The following is a 24,313-nucleotide window of genomic DNA, read 5'->3' as shown; positions in this document are numbered from 1 at the left end:
CAATCTAATAGGTGTCTTCAATTATTCAATATGCCGCATGAACATATTTATATTATGAGCGGGAGTTGATGCATCGATTTAATTAATGTTTATTCAATTTCAAACGGGCGTATTAATTTATTCAATACCTAAGTCCCTGTATTATAATAAACGAAAAAGTAAGTCGATGCAATATTTTACGACTCTACTTATTACCCGGCTGTACCGGAAAGAGGGATTTAATTTAACTAAAAATGTTTTTCTTTTAATAAAGTCGATTATTTATAGTATGCAGAATTTTCTATAGGACTTAAAAATAACTTGATGCTCCAATCCCTGTACAGATATTTAACAGGTGATGGTATTCCAAAAGTAGCTATATATTTAAAATTAATTAACTCAGCCTTACCGAAACCACGAAATTAATTAATCGAACGAAAATAATACTTAAAATAAATGCCGAACCACTTGTCAGGCTGTCGACAACAGACGTAGTTATCCGACACTCTGGGAGGTAGGTACTTAATGAGAAATGTATATAATGTGGGACATGGTAATCAGATGTCGGTACCTCACCCTGACCCCACGGGTAAATAGCTGAGATTAGGACTAACTGCTCCGACATGGTGGTGTGTTGAGATAATGTACCTATTCTGCATATTAATTGTTTTATGTAAGCACCATATAAGGTACCTATCATATATGATATATGCCATATAAGGTACCGTATAGTCTACCTATACTCTGACATAATGAGAAAACTTGACATATTTTGAAAAAAAAAATAATTACGTAAAAAAGTTGAATAGTCGCAGAGGACTGTTAGACGAGAAAGAGAAACTAAGACGAATTTAATGTCTCTTTCTAAAATAGGTACATCTCTATTCTGAAGGAGGGTTAAGCCCTTCTGGTGCAGTCGAGTAATGTGTTTTAATACTAACTTTCAAAACTAAAATTTATCGTCAAAAGTACGTACGTAGGTACAATTTTAATTTACAAAATACCTCATGTACCCAAAAGCCAGAGTTCTCATCATGTGTATAAAATATTCATCAGTAATTTCTGTAGCGAAACGTAGGTATACAGGCTATAACTTACCGACATTTTATCTACATAGCCCAGTCCTGGGATAATACAATATGCAAATAGGTACATTGCAGATCCGCCTACTTATTTAAATTTGTAGAAAACTAGATGTTTCACAGTAGTAACGGGAGAAAGCGGTCTAGTTCTTGGTTAAAAGAACGAAAGAAAAAAACACGCTGCACCACCCCTTAAGAAATTGGGATAGGGCTGAGGTCTGATGATGAGTATATGAGGAGTATTTTTTTACTTGGATACTGTAGATATTTCTGTAGGAATTTCATCTAGGTACCTAATACTACATTGAAGGGTCGAGGTTTTTAAAACCTGTAACATACAATGTTTTACAATTCTTAGAAAATCTAGACATCACGATAAGCTGCCCTTAATAAAGAAGCAGTTATTTAGTTTTATAATATCATTACATGTTTTGCATTTTATTTCTAAACGGCACTTATCGTTTTCAGCATCGCCTATTTTAGCGTTTAGCTTTTTTAATCTTTAAAGTAACCGCAAGACATTTTATTGGTCATTTGTTGTGGTACCTACTGCAGAACGGTACAATGTGAGCTACAATTTGCACGTAATGGTACAATTTAATCCTCCTGATAAAACTGCTAGAAAGTTTCAGTTAAAAGCGATTACACAGATGTACCCTTCTTTCCATGCACTCATATCTTACAACTTTTTTCAATACTTAAACGATGCATCTACTAAGACTACCCTATCTCAACGTAAATTCTTCGGCCTTGATAAAAATCCTTATATTTTGAAGAAACTTAAAATACAGATCTTTCGATCACATGTCACGGCAAAAAATGTAAATTCAACTGTAATAATGTAACACAGTTGTAGTTTGTTTATTGACATTCGACAAGATAAGATCAACACTTGCATCAATAACTCTTTGTGCGCACGTGTTCGAGTGACGGTTATCGAGTGTCTGACTAATATGCGTCTGCGCATCCGGTGCAAAAAACGTTATGATTTAATTAATCAAGAGAGTTGTTTAATATTGTTATGGCAAGATTACACTGAAATTGTTTTAGCACATGTGTTCGCAAATAAAAAATGTATACCTACGTCCTTAGATACGTGTCGGCACGAGTCCACAGCTACCTAGCATATGTTCGCGGCCTAAGATTGCAATTTCGGACATTTTGCACACAATATGCTATCCTTGTATCTGTCGGCCGATAACTTTTATGGAAACTGGGCTAGTTTTTAGCACTATTTCACGTCAAATTTACAAAAGTACAGCACCCCTAAAACGTCCCCTTTCACCACTTCCTAGTGTTATGGCTGGGAAGAAGAAGTGGTGAAGAACAGACTTCCCAGCAACACAGCTGTCTATTACAATTTAATTATATATTTTATTTTTAATGTAACAGTGAATCCAATGAAAATTTTTGGTCTGTTTGATTCTGGCCGTACACGAAATTACCCGGTCGTTGTAATGAACGCACTTACCATTCCTCCTCATACTAAATTCATCGTCCTCCGAACCTTTCTTCCCAATTATGTTAAGGTCAGCTTCCAGTCTAACCGGATGTAGCTGAGGACCAGGGCTTTACAAGGAGCGACTGCCTATCTGACCTCCTCAACCCAGTTACCCGGGCAACCCAATACCCCTTGGTTAGACTGGTGTCAGATTTACTAGCTTCTGACTACCCGTAACGACTGCCAAGGATGTTCAATGACAGCCGGGACCTACAGTTTAACGTGCCATCCGAAACACAGTCATTGGTGTCTAAGATAAACTTAGAAAGTACAAATAAACTTAGAAAAGTTGCATTGGTACTTGCCTGACCTCATACTAAATTATGAGCCCTATAAAACTATCAACCGACTAAAAGTTTGCTGTTCAACTATTTAAAACGGTTTTCCTATAAAGTGTGTTGTTTCTGTAATATTTACGCGCTCATCGTGTCGGTGTTCACACTAACCGTAAAACGGGCTGTAAACTCCGTCAAACGACGTGACGTTCAGATTTAACTGCCCAGTTAAATGTTAAATGGATTGAATAGCGGTTTATTAGCTTTTAAAATCTATAGAATCACAATAAATGCGTCTTCTTATTAATACTTAAAAATCACTTTCTTTCTCTAACTCTCTCTCTCAAAAAAATATGTGTAAGACACAATGTGTGGTGGCACCTATTTTTAGGTAAGTATGTACTTTGGTAAATAAATAGTTTTGAAATTAAACTAGGAAATAAGCTGCGAACATAAAACTACAGGCGTAGGTGTATCCGTGAGAGAGTTTCTTCAGGATTTATTTGAAGTAATCACTGAACCCCATAATTATTTAACCTTTGTCCCCACAATTTTTTACTCAAATTGTTACTCCATTTACATTCGTGGTATATTAGCAAGTTAATTATGAACTACTCAGTGTGCAGTGGGTGCGTTCTCAAGCCATTAACTGCAGAGCATTTATTATTGAAGTGCGTTCCTTTGTACTTGCTGTCCACTGAACTGCAGTAAGTGCAGCAATTAGGTACCAGTAATTGGCGCAATTGTGACTTACTTTTACTGGGGAATAAGGTAAAAAGGTGTTGTGTTGTGACTAGTTCCTACAGTTTTCAATATTGAAACACCAACTGCTAGATATTCAGATAAGTAAATTATCTGATGTTGTTTTCTGGATGTTTGTACCATATAAAAGTTACATAATAATTTCTAGTGTTCACAAAATGGAGAACTACTTAACGCAACCGGATAATAAACAACCTATCACTATATATCACTGAACTTCCTTGAATGTAGAATTTCTGTGCATAATACTGAAACAAACTCTTTAGCTTTATAAAATTACTTTAAATTGTAAGAACATATACTGTGGAGATCGAAACTATATAGGTACCAATAAGTATTTAGACTAAAGAACCTTTGCATAGACTAACTTTCACACTACCTTACAGTATACCAATAGCAAATCCCTAAAAACCGCCCACATCCCAACGCAAGTTTATTAACAGCACACCGAAATAGTGAAAAAAGTCAAAAAGCCACAGAACGCAATCAGCCTGTACACCGCACATACAGGGTGCGGCCACACTCGCTCGACAGGTTTAATTGACTCCCCCTGTAGCACACAAAACTCACTTACTGATTCCTGCTCTCTGTATAAACAAAAATACTGTTAGTTGACGTTTCATTTGTTTATTGTTAAAGAAACAAGAGACAATCGTTAAAAAGTTGTGTCAAAATCTATATACATATATAAATATAAAGAGGAATCATTTTTTTTCTTTGTTTATATGTATTGTATGCACTGCAAAAGCTCCGAAACTACCGAGCTGATTTGAAAAATTGTTTCACAGTTGGAAAACTACACTCTTCCTGAATAACATAGGCAAAATTAATCCGGGTACGGGTACTTATTAGTTTTCACGACACGCGAGTATAAAACCCCAAGAACAGAACTAGTAATTTAAATTAACAAATAGAGACCCTCAACCTCATTTTCGACCTGGAAAACATCGAAACTGTAGGGCCAATAAAATAGTAACGTTCTTAAAATGTAGCAATGTGAACTAAATATCGTTTACGCTATTAAAACAAGATACAGCACATTGTCCCCTATTACTGGAAAACTGTTTGCTCGACTGTCAGCTGCTACCTCCAATTCTGCTCACCCCTTCAAACGCGACGTGTAACACAATAGTTTTCTCGCTATGTATATCAATTTCTGACTAGTTGTGGGAGGAAAACCAAATGCTCTCATAATATCTCTGTAGAGGTATGAAAAAGTCATGTAGCTTAAAAGTTACAGTGATTGTGTCAATAACTGATTCCAGATTTATTTATACCGTTATTTGGTAACACCAAGAAAAGGGGAAAAAGACAATTTACTTCAAAAGTACTGTTTATTATTATGTTATCAAGTGTGAACCTCTTTCTTCATCCCTTAATTCATCATCATCCTCCGAGCCTTTTCCCAATCATATTGGGGTCGGCTTCCAGTCTAACCGGATTCAGCATCCCTTAAATATCCCTATTTAAATTCTCCTGAGCAGACAATCAGTTTATGTCAACTTAACTAAACAATTTACACCCATAAACGAGCATATTTATCAACTATAATACGTACCTTCAAAATTATGACCCAAAATATAAATCCAAATAATCTGCCCCATTCACGCCACGTCCACACAACAGCCACGCCACGTCCACACACAATGACTAATGATACTACCCTGTCCACTCGCGTGATATGTTTGTCACGTAGTCTCTGCTTACCCCCTTCACGAGTAACGTGAACTGAATCTAATTGTGTCGCACGTGCGTCTGTGTCCTTTGACTCAAACTCAAACTCAAACTCAAACTCAACGAGACTTGACGAGAAAGAAAGGGGAAAATATGGCAGGAATGTCGTGGTTGAGGAAAAGTTATCGTTTTGTCAAGTGTTTTGGTACTTATGGGTGATATTTGAATGGAGGAATGTTCGTTTTCTTTCATTTAGTCAAAACTGAGATCTGAATACAGGTTAATGCCCAATAAACTGCTTTCTTAGTAACATCTGTTGAGGCTCCTTACAAAAGATCTACTTAAACACACGGTTCTTGACATTTATGGACCTTTAACAGTCGTTGTAGAGGTCAGACAGGCAGATCAAACTCATTGGAAGCAGACCAAGAAACTAAAGAACTTAATATTAATTTATTTGTAGTAAATCTAACGTATCGTGTATGTTGTTGCAGACACTCAGCAGTGGACGTGTCTAACGGTGGCAACAGAGAACATGAGAGGAACCGGTGGCAGCCGCCAGACAGCGACAGGTAACCAACTTCATACTTATGTTAATTGATGACTAGTATTGAGAACAAACATACAACTTATCTTCACACATTGACTTAAAGGAAAATAGACAAAACTTTCCTACGAATGAATCTAAAAGTCTAACTTTATTTAACTACATCTAGGCTTTGATAATAGGCTTTAAATATGTTAGACAAGAATGCTACAATTTTTTTGTTAATTTACGAACATGATCGACATACTCACTTTACTGCAGTAGGATTGCGTATGCTGGCCATTAGAAATCAACGATTAAGTATAAATGATATTATTTCTTGAAGATATTAATACCTATCAAATGAGATACTTAAGTTTGTTATTGGTCTCTAGACCAACTTCCTTATTCTCTATGTGTTTGTCCTTTCCTCAAGAAGGAAAAGACACAGTATTACAACTTGGGTAGAATATTTGTTCAAGGCTCAAGACAATCTTCTTCATCCCGTGTCAGTATATTACAAGGTTATTCCATACCCGACATAAACAAGGAAAAACCGGCCAAGTGCGAGTCGGACTCGTGCACGAAGGGTTCCGTAAATTACAGTTAAATCAACCTATCTCAAAAACTATAAGAGATACTTTGATCAAACCAAAAATCGTTGAAAGAGTTAATTAGCATGCATCACCTCTATTTTTTTTAGAATTTTATACCCCGTAGTTATAAAAATAGAGGGGGGGGGACATACTTTTTACGACTTTGAGAGCTGATATCTCAAAAACCGTTCACTTTAAGAAAAATGTTTTTTAGAAAACTTTATATCATTTTAAAAGACCTTTCCATTGATACCCCACACGGGTATGTACATCGAAAAAAAAAATTTCATCCCTCAGTTACATGTATGGGGGGCCCCACCCCCAATTCTTTTTTTTACTATTTAGTGTCATATTTTTGTAGCGGTTCATACAACACATATTCCCATCAAATTTCATCACTGTAGTACTTATAGTTTCCGAGTAAATCGGCTGTGACAGACGGACAGACGGACAGACGGACAGACGGACATGACGAAACTATAAGGGTTCCGTTTTTGCCATTTTGGCTACGGAACCCTAAAAAGGTAGGATATGTTGAGCCTGTAAGCCTGAAACATATGAAGTGAGGTTATTATCTAAAATAATCCGGACCGAGTTATCAACGGTCATATTTGAGGGTCTGTTGGTAAGATCTTTCTATCAGCTTAGATTAGCCGCAAGTCCATTTAGGGTTCTTGGATTATAGAATTTTCAGTAATCCTGTCAAAAATTCAGATAATATAACTAACTTCTGCTGTACATTTTTTTTCTATTGTGTTCATAATCACTAATTTTTCTGGCGTAATATTTATTAATTGCTGACCAACACTTAGAGGTCATAGGTACCTTCGTTATTGATGTGATCTTAATAAAAATATTTTTACCTCGATTTTAAATAAACAAAGCTTTACAAAAGAGATCATGCACAAAACCGTGTTTTTGCCGAACCGCAGGCGTTTTCAAAAGTTATAATTTATGACAAGACATACAGCCTCCAATAGACGCAAAGTTCAACAAAAAATATAATTTCAAAAAACGTTTTTACAAATCTGCCGTGAATGGAGCAAAGATAAATGGCGTTAAGTGTTGCTAACAGAAAAAAATACAAACTTTTAGTTATAGTAATTTTCAGGTTTTGTTTAAGTTTCAAGACTTTTTGTTGGCACTTAAAAATGTAACACACAATTAATGATGTAATAAGTTTATTTTTGTTATTAAACTTTGGATAAGATTACCGTTTATTGTTTACAATTGCAATTCTTTTGTGTGCAAACAGTTGAGTTACCTACCATTTAATATGCGATTTCTTAACATCACTTGTTTGTTCATATTCGTTTTGATAGTTGTGGCTTTGGTTACGAAAATAAGTACCTATACATTGTTTTCATAACATAAGCTGCTGGGATCGTAGGTGCAGTTTTCTGGATATTAAATTGATATTTTTTACTATAAACTCGAGGTGTTCATATATAGCTAATTAGACACAACATACTCGCTTCACCTATAAAATTAATGAACAATCTAAATGACCGTAACCACAAGCAGTGCAAGTGTCAACTCGTTGAGGTCAGAGTAGGCGTCGAGGCGTGCGCCCACCGAGTAACGATCAGTTAGTGGTTACCCGCTACCCGCACTGACAGGGTACTGCATCAGCTGTGTCATATACTGCATCAGATGTGTCATATACTGCATCAGATGTGTCAGTCACTTAGGCTTTTCAGTTACTGCGTTGTGACGGTCAGTAGTCGGGTTTGAAGGTAAAAAGGTATTAAGGTGTAGGGTTATTTGGCACAATTGGCTGAAGAGCTAATTATAAAAGATGGTGGACAGATACACAAAATTAGGCGTTTGTGGTTATGCATGGGAAGGCCTGCTTCTCGTCTTATGGCTTATTTTTGAAAGGATTTTTTTAGTGCGTCATTATTAGGTAAACGAAAGACGATCGTTGAACTCACTCTAAAAAAACCTTCCTAGTAACTATTTTTTACTAGTTTTCAACTACCAAGCTGCAGATTTAAATAAACCTAAGGCTATGAACACCAGCTAATATACTGATACACTTAATTTTTACCATACAACGACCAAAGACATTCAATTCTCTGTATTCCTCAGGCTGTCTACATACCCAGCGACAGGCGACCGCTCAACTCTCCTCCGCTCCCACGCGGCCAAGTCCGCCGAGTGCGGGCAGGGGTCGCCGCGACCGCGCCGAGCGCCGCGCGAGTCACGCCGCGTGTCGCTGGCGCAGGCCTCGGGCTATGTGCAGCTCAACCAGTATAGGTTGCTCGAGCCCATTGGACAGGTTTGTTGATGCTCTTATTTAGGACCAAGACGAAAACAGATAACATTTTGCCACCTAATACGTACCTTTTTTTTTTTTTTTTTAGCGACGTAAAATCATCAAATAACCCCTCCCGCTGTGGGTTAGCAGCGGTGAGGGAGTGTCAGACTCTTACTGACTAAAATCGTCGTGTTCCGTCATAGGCCTTTTATGTACCAGGGCCGCGGTATCTCTTTCGAACAACCCGCAGCCCCGGCAGGCCTTGGCCCTAGAGATGTCAGCAACCTAATACGTACCTATACCTAACTTAAAAAATGTTTAGCAATTTGAACAGAATATACCAACTTTCTAGCTATATGGGTTACAGAAGTGAATAACACAGGTATACCTAGAGTGGATTGTTCAATGTCAATAGATCAACGTAGGGTCTTGTCATCCCAGATCATAAAGTAGATAACAGATATTGCCGAATTAGGTCATGATATGAGTTTCATCGTTTTGAGTTACCTACTTACTAAATAATCGCTAAACTTATGTGGCTGATAGTCACTATATCTATCACCAAAATATTAAGTCACAAATAATCACTTCAATCCGTATTCAAATGAAAATACAACACTGAAAAAAGCCCACCTGCAGAGCATATTTAATTTAGCAAAACCTCCTGTCCTTTATTTCCTCTACCCGCATACTTTTGCGCTTGTTTATCCGGGAATATACCCGGTTTGAGAACAGAGAGGTCAGTGACCCAGCGTTGAGTAACAAGACTTTGCTAATTATACTGGAAGCGACATACTGTTGCTGGGTAATAGGGGACAACTTTGTTGGTTTTATCTACTTATATGCTAGTAATATAATGCTACTAATATATACACTTACTATAAATAAAAATATTTAAAAAATTGCATCAAAAAACTCCTCCTCATCGCTGCCCACCGGGAGTGTACCCAAGAGGCTGGCAGCATTGCCACGTTGGATGGCAATGCTTACTTTTTGGCCAAAATAAAAACCAGCCCTTGGGTCACCTGAAGTGTCAGCAAGTCGCTTAGCGATATCCTTATATAGGAGATGAGCACTTGGACCCCACGGCCCGAGGGTTTCAACCCCAAACGGCTCAAAGGTATAGTTACCCACCAGGGTACTATATTTGCGCCGTTTGAGGTCCTCTGCAGCCGCAGCAGCGGAACCAGCACATCGCGCCGAGCTAGGAAGGTGAGATGGTGCAAGAGTATCGACACAGGTCGCGTCCCATACTAAAGACCTACCCATCTTCCACGGGAACAACGACATACCGTCTGGTCTCTTGCCATCGTCGCGTGCCAGACCATTGGGTTCTAATATGGCTGGAACGCCGACGGCAACAAGAGCGCGACGGATTATGTCATTGATATTCGCATGCCGTGCAAAACGGCCGGCGCTGCGGCTACATGACAAGCCGTGGTGTCCAAGGCTGCTGACAGCTTCACCACATGGGCAGCGGTGAGGAGAGCAACACGGAGCACCCAATCGCAAGCAAATAGCTAGCCGGAAAGTGGTGTCGTCAAACAAGGTGCCTATGTTTGACGACGGAAGTGCCAGAAGCCATAAACCCGACTCCCATTCGCCCACAGCCAGAAGGCGCGCTCGCTCTGCAGAAGAAATTGACGTATTAATCAGATTATTCCGTGTAGCTCTGCAGAGCTGCTCATCCCACTGTCTCTGAGAGGATGGGTTGACGGGTAGATCAATATTCGGGCAGGTGATTTTCCAAGCCTCTACAGCCTCAGCCAGGCATGGTACCTCGCAATTGACCAGTGTGGAAGGGAGAATTTTCCTGGTCAATTTCTCAGTACCACGGACGGAGGATATAAAGGCCGGTAAACTTATACTAGAAATTTTGCGGACGCCAAGCCCTCCCATGCGAATGGGAAGAGTAGCCTGAACCCAGGCTCGGTCGTCTAGGGCCACATTTAAAATTGATGATAATGTGTGTCTGATAATTTGGTCAAGTTGTTCCAAAAGGTTTGTGTGCTTCCATAGAGTGGAAGCGCGCAAATAGTATGTTAATTTTGGGCCAAAACAACAATATCTAATGATTGTAATGGCTGAGTGCATGTTAATTTGGAGCAGCCTTTCCGAAATATGATTGAAATTTTGTATTTTGTCCTGAATAAAATTCGAAAATGAATTTTCATATATTGGGGAACCAAGGAGACAAAGAGAGTCCTTATCAATTAATTTAATATCCGGGGCTATTGCATTGAATTTTGAAAGTGTGTCTTGTCTGTCAGTATTGTCCGGTACAAAAAGTTCGCATTTGGAGTAATTTAGATTTAGACCTATTTCTTGAAATTTGTTTTGGAGAAAAGAAAAATCACCAAGTACTGTATCTACTTTGCCCCCCAAGGTTCCGTCATCAAGGTACCAAACGTTGAATTCCGAATTTAGCTGCCGAATTATTGGGTTTATGGCTAAACTGAAAATCACAGGCCCGAGTGGGTCACCCTGCTGACAGCCAACAGAAGATTCCAGAAGGTTGTCCTGATATAGTAATTTAGATGGATGTCTGTAGCATTGCCAAATAAAACTGTAAATTTGGGGTAACTCTTTTTTCGTTTCTGCCAGCAAGGTGTCCCTATTGACTGAATTAAAGGCATATTGTTTGGAAGTAGGTACATTATGTTAGTATATATATAATCATACTAACTTCTGCCAGCGGTTCCACCCGCTTCCTGGGAAACATTGCATTGACAGTTATTGCTTTCCAATACATACAAACCTTGTCTATGTTTTCCCTACTAACTTGTCTCCATGAACTGGATCTAGTGACTTTGCCCCTACTTTCACCCTTTCTTGCCCCTAGCGCTTACACCTCACGTCCAGGCAATCATTTTCAACAGCCTCAAACTAATAGTAAGATTTTGAACAGCTTAACTTTCTTCAAGAGATGGTCTGTAAAATTCAAAAATATTTTCCCAAATCCTTCTACATATTATGCTTAAGTTGCAGAGATTATTGTGTCAAACAAACCCTTTGGCTGTAAACATAATATTTGCTTTGTTTCAGGGCTCATACGGGATTGTCAAGTTAGCCTACAATGAAGAGGATGACACGCACTACGTAAGTATTACAACTTAGCTTAAATTTATGTACAACTTCTCGTTAAGTTGCCTCTTGTACAGGAAACCTTCTAAAATAGCTGCCTTGTTAAGAACCGTTCTATTGTCCAGTTTAAACTTTAAACGGTAATTACTCAGGCACATAAGTCCTCCTTTAAAGTTTCGAGGAAATATATGGCCGAGTCACTATAGTTTAATTAATACTCAGAACAGTCTAGTTGTCTTAACATGCATGTTCAGGTACACTACAAGGTTTTTATTTAATTAAATCGTTATTGTTAATTTATGGACATCTTTAAGCAGTTGAAGTGATAAATCTAACCAGCCGTTTTCCCGCGGTTTCACCCGCGTAACGTGGGAGCTACTGCCCGCATCGAGATAAAATATAGCCTATGTTATTCGCAGATAATATAGCTTTTTAATGGTGAAAGAATATTTAAAATCGGTCCAGTAGTTTTTGAGTTTATCCATTACAAACAAACAAAGTTTTCCTCTTTATAATATTAGTATAGATGTAAATCTATCACCGTTTATCATCATCATAACAGCCAATTGCCGTCTACTGTGAACATACTGTAAACGCAAGTCAACCATCACGGTCTAGTTCACTAAATAACTAGACCGCCAATATCTCTAAACATATGACATATCTATAGACGTCTAGACAGACATCCACTCATAATCATAACATTAGCAAGGATAAACACTTCTTAATTCTAATAAAATAATCTTCTTGATTACTCCTCGAGTGCTAATGACTATTTCTGAGAACCGCGCAAAGGTCAAACATTAATTAAACCTAATACAAGTGAAGATCACCAAATTAATAAAGTATGTAATACATCAACTGTCTTGAACGCCACAAACTTGAGGAAAATACATTATTGAGAGATAAGAGACTACACTTAGTATAATTGAAAAAATAACGTTAGCAAACATTTTTGGATCGATCTTTCTGTGACTAGAATTTTGGTAAACTTTGGGTAAACTTGTACTAGTTTTATATCAATCATAACTTTCTCAGTACAGGCTTTATCAAAACATCTAGATACCAACGGTTTTTTTAGCTCTTGGTGTGCTGAAACGATGAAGGAATACAAAGGGTCTCTGCGGAAATCGGTACAAATATTCATAAGGAAGTAGATTTTTCTGTCTCATATGTGGCATTTCTTTCAGTCGGACCTTTACTCGTATATTAAAATAGATAAGGAATAGAAAAAGGATTCATTTGCTTAATTTTAATAGTTTAAGGGGCACGTTTCTTTGGCAGTTGAAGTTATTCCCCCAGGGCACAGGTAAAACTTCGCGAAAATAAATACAAACAAGGAAATATCAGAAAAAGCTTATTGCCCTCCAATAAATATAAGGTTGTTAGTCGTGGTGGCCTAGTGGGCAAAGAACCAACCTCTCGAGTAAGAGGGCGCGGGTTCGATTCCAGGTCAGGCAAGTACCAATGCAACTTTTCTAAGTTTGTATGTACTTTCTAAATATACCTTAGACACCAATGACTGTGTTTCGGATGGCACGTTAAACTGTAGGTCCCGGCTGTCATTGAACATCCTTGGCAGTCGTTACGGGTAGTCAGAAGCCAGTAAGTCTGACACCAGTCTAATCAAGGGGTATCGGGTTGCCCGGGTAACTGGGTTGAGGAGGTCAGATAGGCAGTCGCTTCTTGTAAAGCACTGGTACTCAGCTGAATCCGGTTAGACTGGAAGCCGACCCCAACATAGTTTGGGAAAAGGCTCGGAGGATGATAGTTGACAAAAGTTAAAGGGATTACTGTGATGGGATCAACATCCGCTCCCACCGGAAACAATATAAGAAAAGCGAATTCTAGTTAAATGTCAAAGCGATTACCTTGTAACGTGGTTCTGTGAACCACGAGTTACTAACTGAAAGACAGTTTTTACTTGAGACTGTTAATAAGGGTTTTGTTTTTAGGTTTTATTGAAAAAAATGTTGATGAAAATCTAACACATGGATGTGAACTGGAAGACGACTTACGACGATTTTACTCTGATTAGAAGGTCAGATAGGCAGTCACTCTATGTAAAATTATAAGTACTACTTAGCGACTTCTGGTTTGACTGGACGCTCGACAATAGTTTAGGAATGGACTGGCTAACATAGGCTAAGCACATGATGACATGGAAAATTACAGCTAGTTTCATAACCATTACCAACACTGATATGAATCACCTGTCATTTAAATAAAAAAATAACCTTATAATTCCTTCCCCAGGCAATGAAGATCCTCTCCAAACGCAAGTTAATGCGGCGCGCGGGCCTGTTCGGGCGAGCACCGCCGCGACGCCCGGGGCCCGGGCCGCCGCCCGACCCACTGCAGCGGGTGTACCGGGAGATAGCCGTGCTCAAGAAACTTGATCATCCTAATGTTGTCAAGCTGGTTGAGGTGAGGATGAAAATTAGCTAAAGCGAGTTGCACTATTTCACTACGACGATAGCCGGACTATTTTCAGCTGTCGCCGTTTTGACCAATGAACTGCAATTTAATGGCTGATCGTAATTAGATTATCATTATAGGTATTTAAATAATGCAACTCACACTTATCTGTCTGTTAATTTGCTTCCTAATGTCAGAATAATATCTTTAGTATTAAATATAAATTAATTACTTATTGAAATCCTCAGTTAGAAGAGAAGAACTTCTAGCGTGTTTTAATAGGTTTTGCCAACAGTTTCACCCCTGTTCCGTGGGGCTTCGACCATGTATATAAAAAGATAATTTATAGGCTTTCTCTGTACATGGGCTATCTAACTTCGTTTTTTTTTTCAAATCGGTGATTTGTTTCACAAACGAAAAACAAACTGAGCTGTATAATATTTGTAGGTATAAACATACGATTACATTAAGTTGTTTTTCATAAAACTACAAATGAAATAAAAAGGCACAAATCCTAATAAATGTCATATGAAAGATAAATACCGTCACGCTGTGAGTCTTAATTGTTATTATACACCACTGACCTTTCACAATATTGACTCTCTCTATTAGCGAACGTACACATTACTTTCTTTCTTTCTTTCTTTCTCATGTCACACTAATTGTTGTAGTATTAGGTTATTTTAGGTACGTTTTATGGTAATAAATACAAGGTATTCTCAAATAAAGTGTATTTTTCGTCAGTCTCATAAGAATTGAATTAGTTATCGACCGGAATTAATAGGATTTCGATTACAGTTGCGTGCATAAAAACTGGGTCAGTTCCCATAAAATGGGATTTTTTATGTTTTTTTTTTCGAATTTATGTGTATATGTAATTAAAAGTAAATATTGCATTAGAAATTGACGATACTGGTTTCTGGTTAACTGGTTTCTCATTCTCAGTTCCTGGATTTTTTTATTTGAGTATCCGTACAGTTTCGCTACACAGGCCTTATTTACTATGACTATTTCGCGGAAACAATTGATTGGCCGTTTGGTCCACACAAAGAGTTTCTGTTTTATTTGGCAAACGGTATTCACTGTACCCGTTCATTTTATTTCAGTATAGTTCCTGAAATCCAGAATATAGTCTATCGACAATTCGCAGAAACATTGAAATGTTATACGGCCGTATATTCAGATTCTATGGCTTACGCGGTACAATAGTATTTGAAATCTGAAACAATGGACGCGTATATAAATTCACACCTTTTTCGCTTTAAGCTATTTATCTATCTATCTAGCAATAATCCCTAAAAGTGATCCCTATATTTTTAACACTTTTTTAAATTATACCCTAAATAAATAATATTTTACTTATAACCTAACTATAATAGGGCGGGCGTTTTGGGGCAGTCTTTGTCTTTTTGGGAACAATTTTTAATCATTTGAAGTGTGTTAGTAAGTGGTTATTTTTTCCCACCAGGTACTAGACGACCCGGCAGAAGACCACCTGTACCTGGTGTTCCAGCTGCTGGAAGGTGGCCCCGTCATCGACATACCCACTGACAACCCACTGAGTGAACACCTCGCGAGGAAGTACATCAGGGATGCCCTGCTAGGGGTGGAGTACTGTAAGTCCACATACTGGTTCATTATTAGAAAAATGCTATATATCTAAAGATCGGATGCTTAGTTAGAAAATCAATGCCTCTTAAGATAGATATGAGATTAAGCAACGCTTGGCATGATTAATCCGTGGAGGAAGTCGTTATGAAAAAGATCAGGATCCAACCGGGAGAAAATTGGGTAATTGTAGGTACTATACCTGCATCTGATTAGAATCATAGGTGATGAAGATAGAAAAGGCTAGGCAGATGATTTATATTTTTTTCAAGACGAAACTCTTAAATAATGACTTTATTTGATGGAATCTTCAAGTGATTTTGGCTCATCTGTGCTTTGAGTTTTACTATATCGTATAGATAAGGTTTCCCACTCAACTATAAATATCTTGAGCATGCTGCAAATGTTTTAAAATGCACCCTTTATAAACGCAAAGGCGATACTTTACAATAAGGAAACACGTAAGCAATTTACAAGCAACACAGACAACACACTCTTGTTAACATCTTGCCATTTAGATAAAGTTTTTCCTGAGAAACATTTTCTCTAACACAACATTCTATTTATTGGCAGTTGGGTAATAAAAACTTCCTACGTTGTTACATTGCAGCTTTTTAAACCATGTTTTAATCTTAGAATTGCTACAAAGACCAGGGTATAAAGATCTAGATAATTTTCCGTCTTCCTCTTCCTTGAGACAGTCCCTGTGGTCGTAAAAGTAAGTACAATGTAAGAAGTTCCACTGAATGTTGGAGTTCCTGTCAAGTTACGACTCTGCACGAGTTCCCGGTTTATATTTAGTTGTTTCTGTGACCTTTTCGCGTCATACTGGCTAATATTGTCACTTTTAGGTTATAAAGAGGGACATGTTTTTTACAATCGCAGTGGAGTGGCTTTCTAGCTAGATAAGCACTCGTTCAACCTATATATAGTTCTACCTAGTATAAGTCAAAAATTGTAAGCACTTTTTTTTGAAGAAAAGTATGGAGTTTCTTGCCGGTTCTTCTCCATAACATCCACACCTTGGATCCGTGCACCAAGCTATTGACACCAAGCTATAAAAACCTTTAACTTTCCATAAAATAGTCCTTTAATTGCGATTGTTCAATTTGTTTCTACTTTTTCATTCTGGTATCTAAGACTTTTCATGCGGACGGGTTTTTTTATTTAATTCAGTATTTTACACCACATACATACGTCAACCCCACCATACCCTCTTAGATATTATCAAGTCAATTGAAATGTGTTTCTTTCACGTCAATAAAAACCATCATTTTTATAAATATTAATATGTATATTAACTGATCAGATTTTTTTGCAAGCTCGTGTATTGGGTCAATATTATCTATTCGAGTCTCGTATCAGCTAATGAACAGGGGTGTGACTCTCCCCTCTTCTCCCACCACGCAGTCGTAAAAATGTCGTAATATTTTAATATCAGCCAAGTCAACGGTTCTATAAGATACCAAATGAAGTGTTGCTGCTTACACTGTCATATTTTACGTAGGCAAATAAAATATATTTTCAATGTTATAATATTATTTTGAAGTCAATCTTAAGAACCTAAAAAACGTGTTTAAAATTCGAGCAACTTTTCTTTAAAATGACTACAGGGTTATCCTTGAAGCCTGAGGGAAAAATCTGCCCAGAAAAAGGAGATTAAGTTTTTTTCCCTGTTACCAATAAACTACAAAATAAGCGTCTTACAGAAATGTGCTGTTTTTCCTCAAACCCCTTACATACCATATTGGCGATGTTCAATTGTCACATACATAAATATTCAATAAGTACATAAATGTGTTCCGCCCAAACAAACATTTCTATGGAAAACAACTTATCCTTTCCGATATCTTGGAGGCTTACATCAGGATTACACGCGTAGATATTACTACTTATTTCAAGCACAAGTTTATGAGTTGAGGGTAAGTTTTGTATTGCCTTCAATGTCGATTGCAATGCCCGTCCATTTAAAAATTAATTGCTTGATATACGGCATGTCATATCCAAACATTTCCAACCTACTGTTAACGTTACTTTTAATGCTATCAAACTCCTCATAGTGAGAGTAATGGGCACGCCCCCTATAAGATGATAAGAAAAAAACACTTTGAATGGCTCAGTAAGCAACAACTTAAATCCTAAAAGAAGAAAAAGCTAAAACTTTTACAAAAGATATTTTTCTAGTGTTGTGCAGCGCGACGAAAGTAATAGTAGTTCAACGGCTCTCCGATACAAAACGACAGTTTCAGATTAAAAGTGGGAACAATAGCGCGGATTCTTAACTTTTGTTAAATAACTGGAAAATTGTTGAAGTCTTCGAGACTACGGTAACTTGAACACTGAGAGCTACTCCTGTTTTAATAATAAACTAGCTTATACCTGACTTTGCCTGTCAAGTTTTTGGAATGCCTTAAGATACCTTGATTAAACTTATCCTACAAATCTTCTAAATCTGGTTAGTATCGGTAATGTATCTAAACATTACTCATTTATTTATCCATATATTCAAAGAACACGTACGCTAAGGCTAGAAGCCTTGAACTCTGCAGTTTACTGCAATCGACAGCTTAAAGCTGTCGCCACTATCTGCTTCAAGCGGTCCTTGTATTACCGGCCTTAGATATAAAAAAGAGTTGTTTATTGCTGTTCCATTTTCTGTTTTTTCTAATCCTTATACATGCTTACACATACCTGATAAATGGTTCATGCTAAATTAAGGACCCTTTTTCCCCACAGTACACTATCAACGCATAGCCCACCGCGACATCAAGCCAGCGAACCTGCTCCTCGGTGAGGGGGGGGTGCAGGTGGCAGACCTGGGCGCCTGCGGGGAGCTGGCGGCGGCCGGCAGGGTGTCCGGCACGGTGGGCACGCCGGCCTTCAGGGCTCCGGAGGCGGCTGCGCCTGCTGACAAGTACAGTGGAGAGGTAAGTTATAAGATGACTAGTGGGGAAATACATTGAATGGATAGCCTGGTCAGCTTGAGCAAAGTTATAAAGATAAAAGCAAAATTCATGCAATGGGTTTACTTGTAGAGACCGTTTTAACAAAGTGAATGTGACTTATTAAAAAAAAATGACTGATGTAAAAGTCACATTTACTTTGTTAAAACGGTATCTACATGCAACTATGTCTTTACCATTTCTATTCTTGAAACTCGTTAAGTTAGCAAAGTAGTCGTAGTTCTTGCAAACATAACTGGGCCAGACCTGGCCCCACTCGCATTCATTTTCATCAATTATGAGTATTAATTAGCATGATTTACATTGGCGAATACATTATCTCTAACCCCTTCCTTTTCCTCCAGGCAGCAGACATCTGGTCTCTAGGAGTGACACTCTACGCGATGGTGACGGGCAAGGTCCCCTGGGTGGGCAGTTCCGCCGTGGAGCTGCAGAGGAAGGTCCTAGCAGAACCACTGACCTACCCCCCCAGGTTTCAGCCCTCCAAGCAACTGCGGCATCTTCTTAGTAGAATGCTGGACAAGGATCCTAGTACTAGGGCTAATCTGCAAGAGGTTAAGGTAAGAATTAAGTTTCTAATTGTCTTTCAGACGTTAGGGATTTTTCAACCTTTATAAATAATCTAAAAACCATAATAACACTTGCACTTGCTTTAACTCTTTGAACGTAGGCGTATCCTCGTGTGAGGATTACTTACAGAGACTAGATACTGCTGAATACACAGCTTGCACTACTTAGATAATTCTTGTACTTGAAGCTTTTGAGTGGCATTCTCGAATACATAGGTACGAGTAAATTTGTGGGTTTTCTATTTAACAAAGAAGCTCTTATCCCCACCAAAAACCTTCGCCACTTCAACATGAAAATACAAGCTCTATCGAGAATTCCCTGGATCCAAAACGATCGGGTTATAAGATGTCACATTCGTGAATAAAACGAAGACGAAGTCTCCAAAGGTCAAGGTCAACTTTAACTCCTAACAAAGCGAACTCGTCCTGGAATAATCAAATTGTGAGGGAACGCAATTAGTGCAGCAATTCGACCAATCTGTATTGTTCGCGCGACCTTCCCAAAGTAACCGCAGTCTCTGATTGGATTAGTGACGATAGCAAATCGTTTGGAAACAAAGTCTTTTATTTAGTTGTAACTTTCTGTTCTTTATAAATTAAGAGTATTTAGGTAGGATTTTAAATGGGTTGCAGTATAAGAGCTCCCGCTAAGTGTAGTCTAAGCCGTCAGTCGTATAGTTGGCCCAGTGGTTGATGCATAGTTCATTCTGTGAAACATTTAATTCATTCTGATACCAGTTGGATACCTGATCATTGTGATCATCGAAATGTGCGGAATTAACACCTTCTTTCTGATTTATGGCCCCTGACTGATTTAGCAGTTTAGGGCTATTTTTTGTACCACCTATGTAGCTGAGCGGATATTTGCTTTTTGATAAAAAGAAGAGTATGTTTACTCACACTGTAACAAACAATGTGCAATGCAATTATCCCGCTAAAGCAGTTACTGTACCGCAGTTGTTGTCGGGTTAATTTGTCAGTGGATGGTAGTGCAGGATAAATCAAGTAAAGTGCGACTCGTTATTTGTCCAAGTTAGTTCTCTCCGTAAAGTTAAACTATTACGATGTCGTCTGGACGTGAGTAGCGCGTAAGTACGCCTTTATGTTGGTAGAAGGGTAAGATAATTTGTGCAAACGTAGGTATGTGAAATCTGATTTGATGGTGTAAAATTAAATGGGGTTTACTAATTACATAGTAGATCTCCTCGTCAAGGAAATGGGCATCAACTTCATTCACGCCCAAATCTTTTGTGCTTTTTCACACATGTTTAAACTGCAGTTTTGTTCTCTGTCCCTCAGGATCATGAATGGATAACGGACGGAGGAAAAGACCCTCTGCCTTCAGAACAGGAGAACTGCCGACTGGTAGAGGTGACGGACGAGGATATGGCTCAAGTCGTCACCTCCATCCCCAACCTGTCCACGCTCATACTCATCAAAACTATGCTTAAGAAGCACAGCTTTCAGGTAAGTAATACTTGATTCTCCATTGTGTCTTTGACAACTTACCAAGTTGGGTATCGAAAGAATTCCTGATCAGCAACATTTTTATTCTTCCAAATGAAACATGGCACAGCTAAAAAGGATTGACCATTATTCTAGCTAGGTTATTCCTAAGGGTTAGGTCCTAGGTTATTTCCTATCCCAAAATACTTCAAACAAAAACTTTCATGGTAAGCAAAAGGGCGGTGGTACCTATGTATCTTCATTCTCCGTCTTTGTCCTCAGAACCCCTTCCTCCGCAGTAGGGAAGGCAGCACATCTCGAAGAGAATCAACCAGCGCGCGTGGTGAGAACTCCGAGAAACCCACGGCAGCTACCAAGCGAGGGGGGTTGGCGAGAGCTGGCAGGTCGCTGTCTGCTCCTGGGAACTATCTTACTGAAAGGTAGATCAGTCATCAATGTCTTTTGGTAGCTGAGGAACCTGCTATCCTTGTCATGAAATACTCATTTTTGTATTTGTTTCAGTAGGCAATCTTCTTTCGACATTGGCCTGGAGTCAGTCCAAGAATCCCGCGATCAAAGCCAGGATGCGACCGCTAAGAGTCCGGTAGAGAATGAGAACACAAGCGCACGGTGATACTCTCCCCGCGCGGCGCACCCACCTGCCGCCGCCGACCAATGGCTCGTCCGTATTCGCATCGTGTTCGAATTCGACTAGCCAATTGGATATCGGGATTGCTGCCACTTTAATCAAAGTTTTACCAGCGTAAATAATTCGTTCGTACTTGAAATGCATTGAATTGATATTTTTTTAATAAATTTTAAATGTATCGTTGTCGTCAAAATCCGAACAGCATCAGGCTGCTATGTGATTTATGTAAAAAGAAGGAGTTCCGCTGTTTCAGATTTTGACGTCAGCTTCTAGAAGAAACTTAAACTTTTCACTTAAAATTACTAATTCATTCATCAGCTAGTCCTATTCACTTAATATTGTAAATATTTTTAACTAACATTTGTCCTCTTTGACTTAAACAGCACTTACTTAAATATTTTTAATAAGATAAGTATTTAGATTTACCACGAGGCTGCCTCGCTGTCTCGCTAGAAGCTCAATCGGCTTAGAGCATATTGTGCAGCTAGAGAGCAATATTTACTCTAATTCTTGTAACATTTTACTCTTGAATTTATTATAAAGTGATGCCTCGCATGTTCGTGTTGTAACAAACAAAATGTTGTGCAGAACACGACAGAACCCTGGCTGTTTCAACAAGATAAAGTGTTGCCATGTGTAACGCGCGGGAGGCGAGGCGGCCCGGTACCGAGCAAACTTTTACAAAGGCCGTTATACTGTAAATATTTAAGCATATTTTTAATATTAATTCATAAAAAAATTGCTCAATGCTTGTTTGATATCGTTGTACATATTATAAGCTTTTAGGTTAAACATCTGTTTTGTGAAAATACGAACTATTTACAATGAGCTTATTCATGTTTATATTTCGCGTAGTCTTGATTTTACGTAAAATTATATCTCAGAGTCAAAAGCATCCCTCGGGATATGAACATTTAGATTTTATTACACCTACTTTATGTGTTAGCTAGAGATTAAATCTCTTCTATTTGTTCAAAATTATTCATCGCTCTCGCAGATCAGGAAAATTTTGGAAAATACTTTTCCTTCCCTATTTTCCCGTAATATTGCCCATTGTAACGTATTTTGTATTTTTACGAAACCTTTGTTTTTAATTATTAACATTTTAAGTCTAGGGGTCGTTGGGCAATTTCCAATTTATATTGACGAGTATCAATTTAACAATCATTGAAAATATGCCATTTGCAATGCAGATATTGCCTCGTTTGAGTTTTACATTTTCCAGAATTTATTTAAATCCTCCATAAAGGCTATTGATATTGCAATTTCGTATGCAGGTGAGTTTTATGAAATGACTTGTTAATGTGCGCGTATTCCGGCCGCTTCTATCGAATATTCTAGACCTCCGTGTACAGGGGTCGTTGGTTCAGTTTGTGGTCTGTGGTCAGTACCTAACAGAAGGATATGATCCGGAATTATTGATTAAACCTCATGCGGTTGAATATTAGTTACGCCTAAAATTAAATGTTGAGTTTAAATAATATTATGCTCGTAGTAATTGGCCCAAACCTGATAAGTTTATTATGATTTTTTTTACCATTGACATAGAACAAATGTAGATTAAAGTAAGTAGGTATATATAAAATTGCCCAAGCCCCTAGACATTTTGCGCCCTGAGTACAGGTAACTGCGTGTAAATAGCGAGCAGCTACGTTTATAAGAGATTGACCAATTTTCACTGTCAAATTAATTTCAATTATATTGACCATCTATTGAGTCGAGAGCGCATTTATACTCTGTGCATTGTGACAGCCAGACGTTTATGTCAAGCGGAAATTATGGCGCGAAATACGTACAAAATGGCGGAAGTTATTGACAAATTCAGGTGTTCGATTGTGGCAATAATTTCGAGGAAATTTCGCTGTTGCGGTCGAGTTTTAGTACTTATTGAAGTAACAACGTTCCAATGTTGTTTTTATGTACATTTGTGGCGTCTATTTTGGTTTGTTTATTTGAATTGTGAGTATCTCGCGAAGCGGCCATTTCATTGATTTATGAAACAATATTTACAATAAGTATCCCGCCCCTTTATTTAATGTTAATCACATTCATGATAGCAATGCACAGATTATAAATAAATCATAGATAAGGTGCATGTTAGTGTACAGGGTCCCGATCACCGAAGTACTTACGATTTTTGTGTAAAATAAGTAAAATAAAAAGTTTTCTATTAAATATTTTAATTAACAAATTTGTCCAAGCTTAGATATTAGGTGAAAGGAATTTTATTGTACACGTTTTGCTGCGATGTTCTCTGACGGACACTTTAACATTCTTTCTCGAACGATTTCATGAAATTAACTGAAAAAAAGCTTGGCTGACAAAATGGTGTAGCTTGCAAAACTTAAAGTAGACGCTTATTTTTATCATGCTTAATTGAACTCGCTCAACTTTTAACTTCATCACAGTTTTTAATCCCTTAGCAGCACAGGAAAACATTTTTGCAATCCTGTTAGCATTTAACCTGTAGCACAAACTCAAAGACAATTTCTGCATTTAATATTGTTTTTTATAGAACCGAGATATTATTATATTTAATTATAGTAAAATGTTAAAGTGTCTAGCAACATTTAATAGCCCTCGCTATTAAAACAGTGTTCCGAAATAGACTAAATAAAAATATATTTTTATTTTCCCCTTACAATAAGTAATTATTGACTGTGGCAACTCAGCCATTAACGTTTCTTTGAGGAAAATTGATTAATCAAATATTTAACAATATCAAAATATTAATCAATTTATTTCAAAGGATTTTATTACAAATATTTTGTAATCATCAAGATTTATGTTATGAGGGTGTACAAGTATATCTTTGTGAAATATTCCAAGATTTTATTAACATTTACCTCCATGACATTCTTGTGTTTTAGGCATTTTGCACGCTCTGTTGGCCCGTCAAAAATGGAGATTATTTCAAATTA

General features: G+C 37.9%; 1 protein-coding gene across 4 annotated transcripts in view; it reads left to right on the top strand.

Annotated features, from left to right (window-relative positions):
• The window catches only part of LOC124639449 (calcium/calmodulin-dependent protein kinase kinase 2), a 157,908-nt gene extending 133,595 nt beyond the window's left edge, over positions 1 to 24,313 (top strand). For 2 of the 4 annotated variants that reach the window (XM_047176812.1, XM_047176814.1), the window contains 10 exons: positions 5,768 to 5,845; positions 8,487 to 8,676; positions 11,701 to 11,754; positions 13,996 to 14,166; positions 15,626 to 15,773; positions 18,502 to 18,692; positions 19,073 to 19,288; positions 20,597 to 20,764; positions 21,026 to 21,183; positions 21,266 to 24,313. In XM_047176812.1, the coding sequence (XP_047032768.1) occupies positions 5,768 to 5,845; positions 8,487 to 8,676; positions 11,701 to 11,754; positions 13,996 to 14,166; positions 15,626 to 15,773; positions 18,502 to 18,692; positions 19,073 to 19,288; positions 20,597 to 20,764; positions 21,026 to 21,183; positions 21,266 to 21,377 (1,486 nt within the window). In that variant the 3' untranslated portion in view covers positions 21,378 to 24,313. Of the gene's footprint in view, positions 1 to 2,876; positions 3,229 to 5,767; positions 5,846 to 8,486; positions 8,677 to 11,700; positions 11,755 to 13,995; positions 14,167 to 15,625; positions 15,774 to 18,501; positions 18,693 to 19,072; positions 19,289 to 20,596; positions 20,765 to 21,025; positions 21,184 to 21,265 lie in introns of those variants that run through there. The other 2 variants (XM_047176815.1, XM_047176813.1) reach the window with 2 other exon arrangements.

This window comes from Helicoverpa zea, chromosome 19 (genome assembly GCF_022581195.2).
Source record: "Helicoverpa zea isolate HzStark_Cry1AcR chromosome 19, ilHelZeax1.1, whole genome shotgun sequence".
NCBI lineage: Eukaryota > Metazoa > Arthropoda > Insecta > Lepidoptera > Noctuidae > Helicoverpa > Helicoverpa zea.
This window is presented reverse-complemented; position numbering and strand designations above follow the sequence as displayed.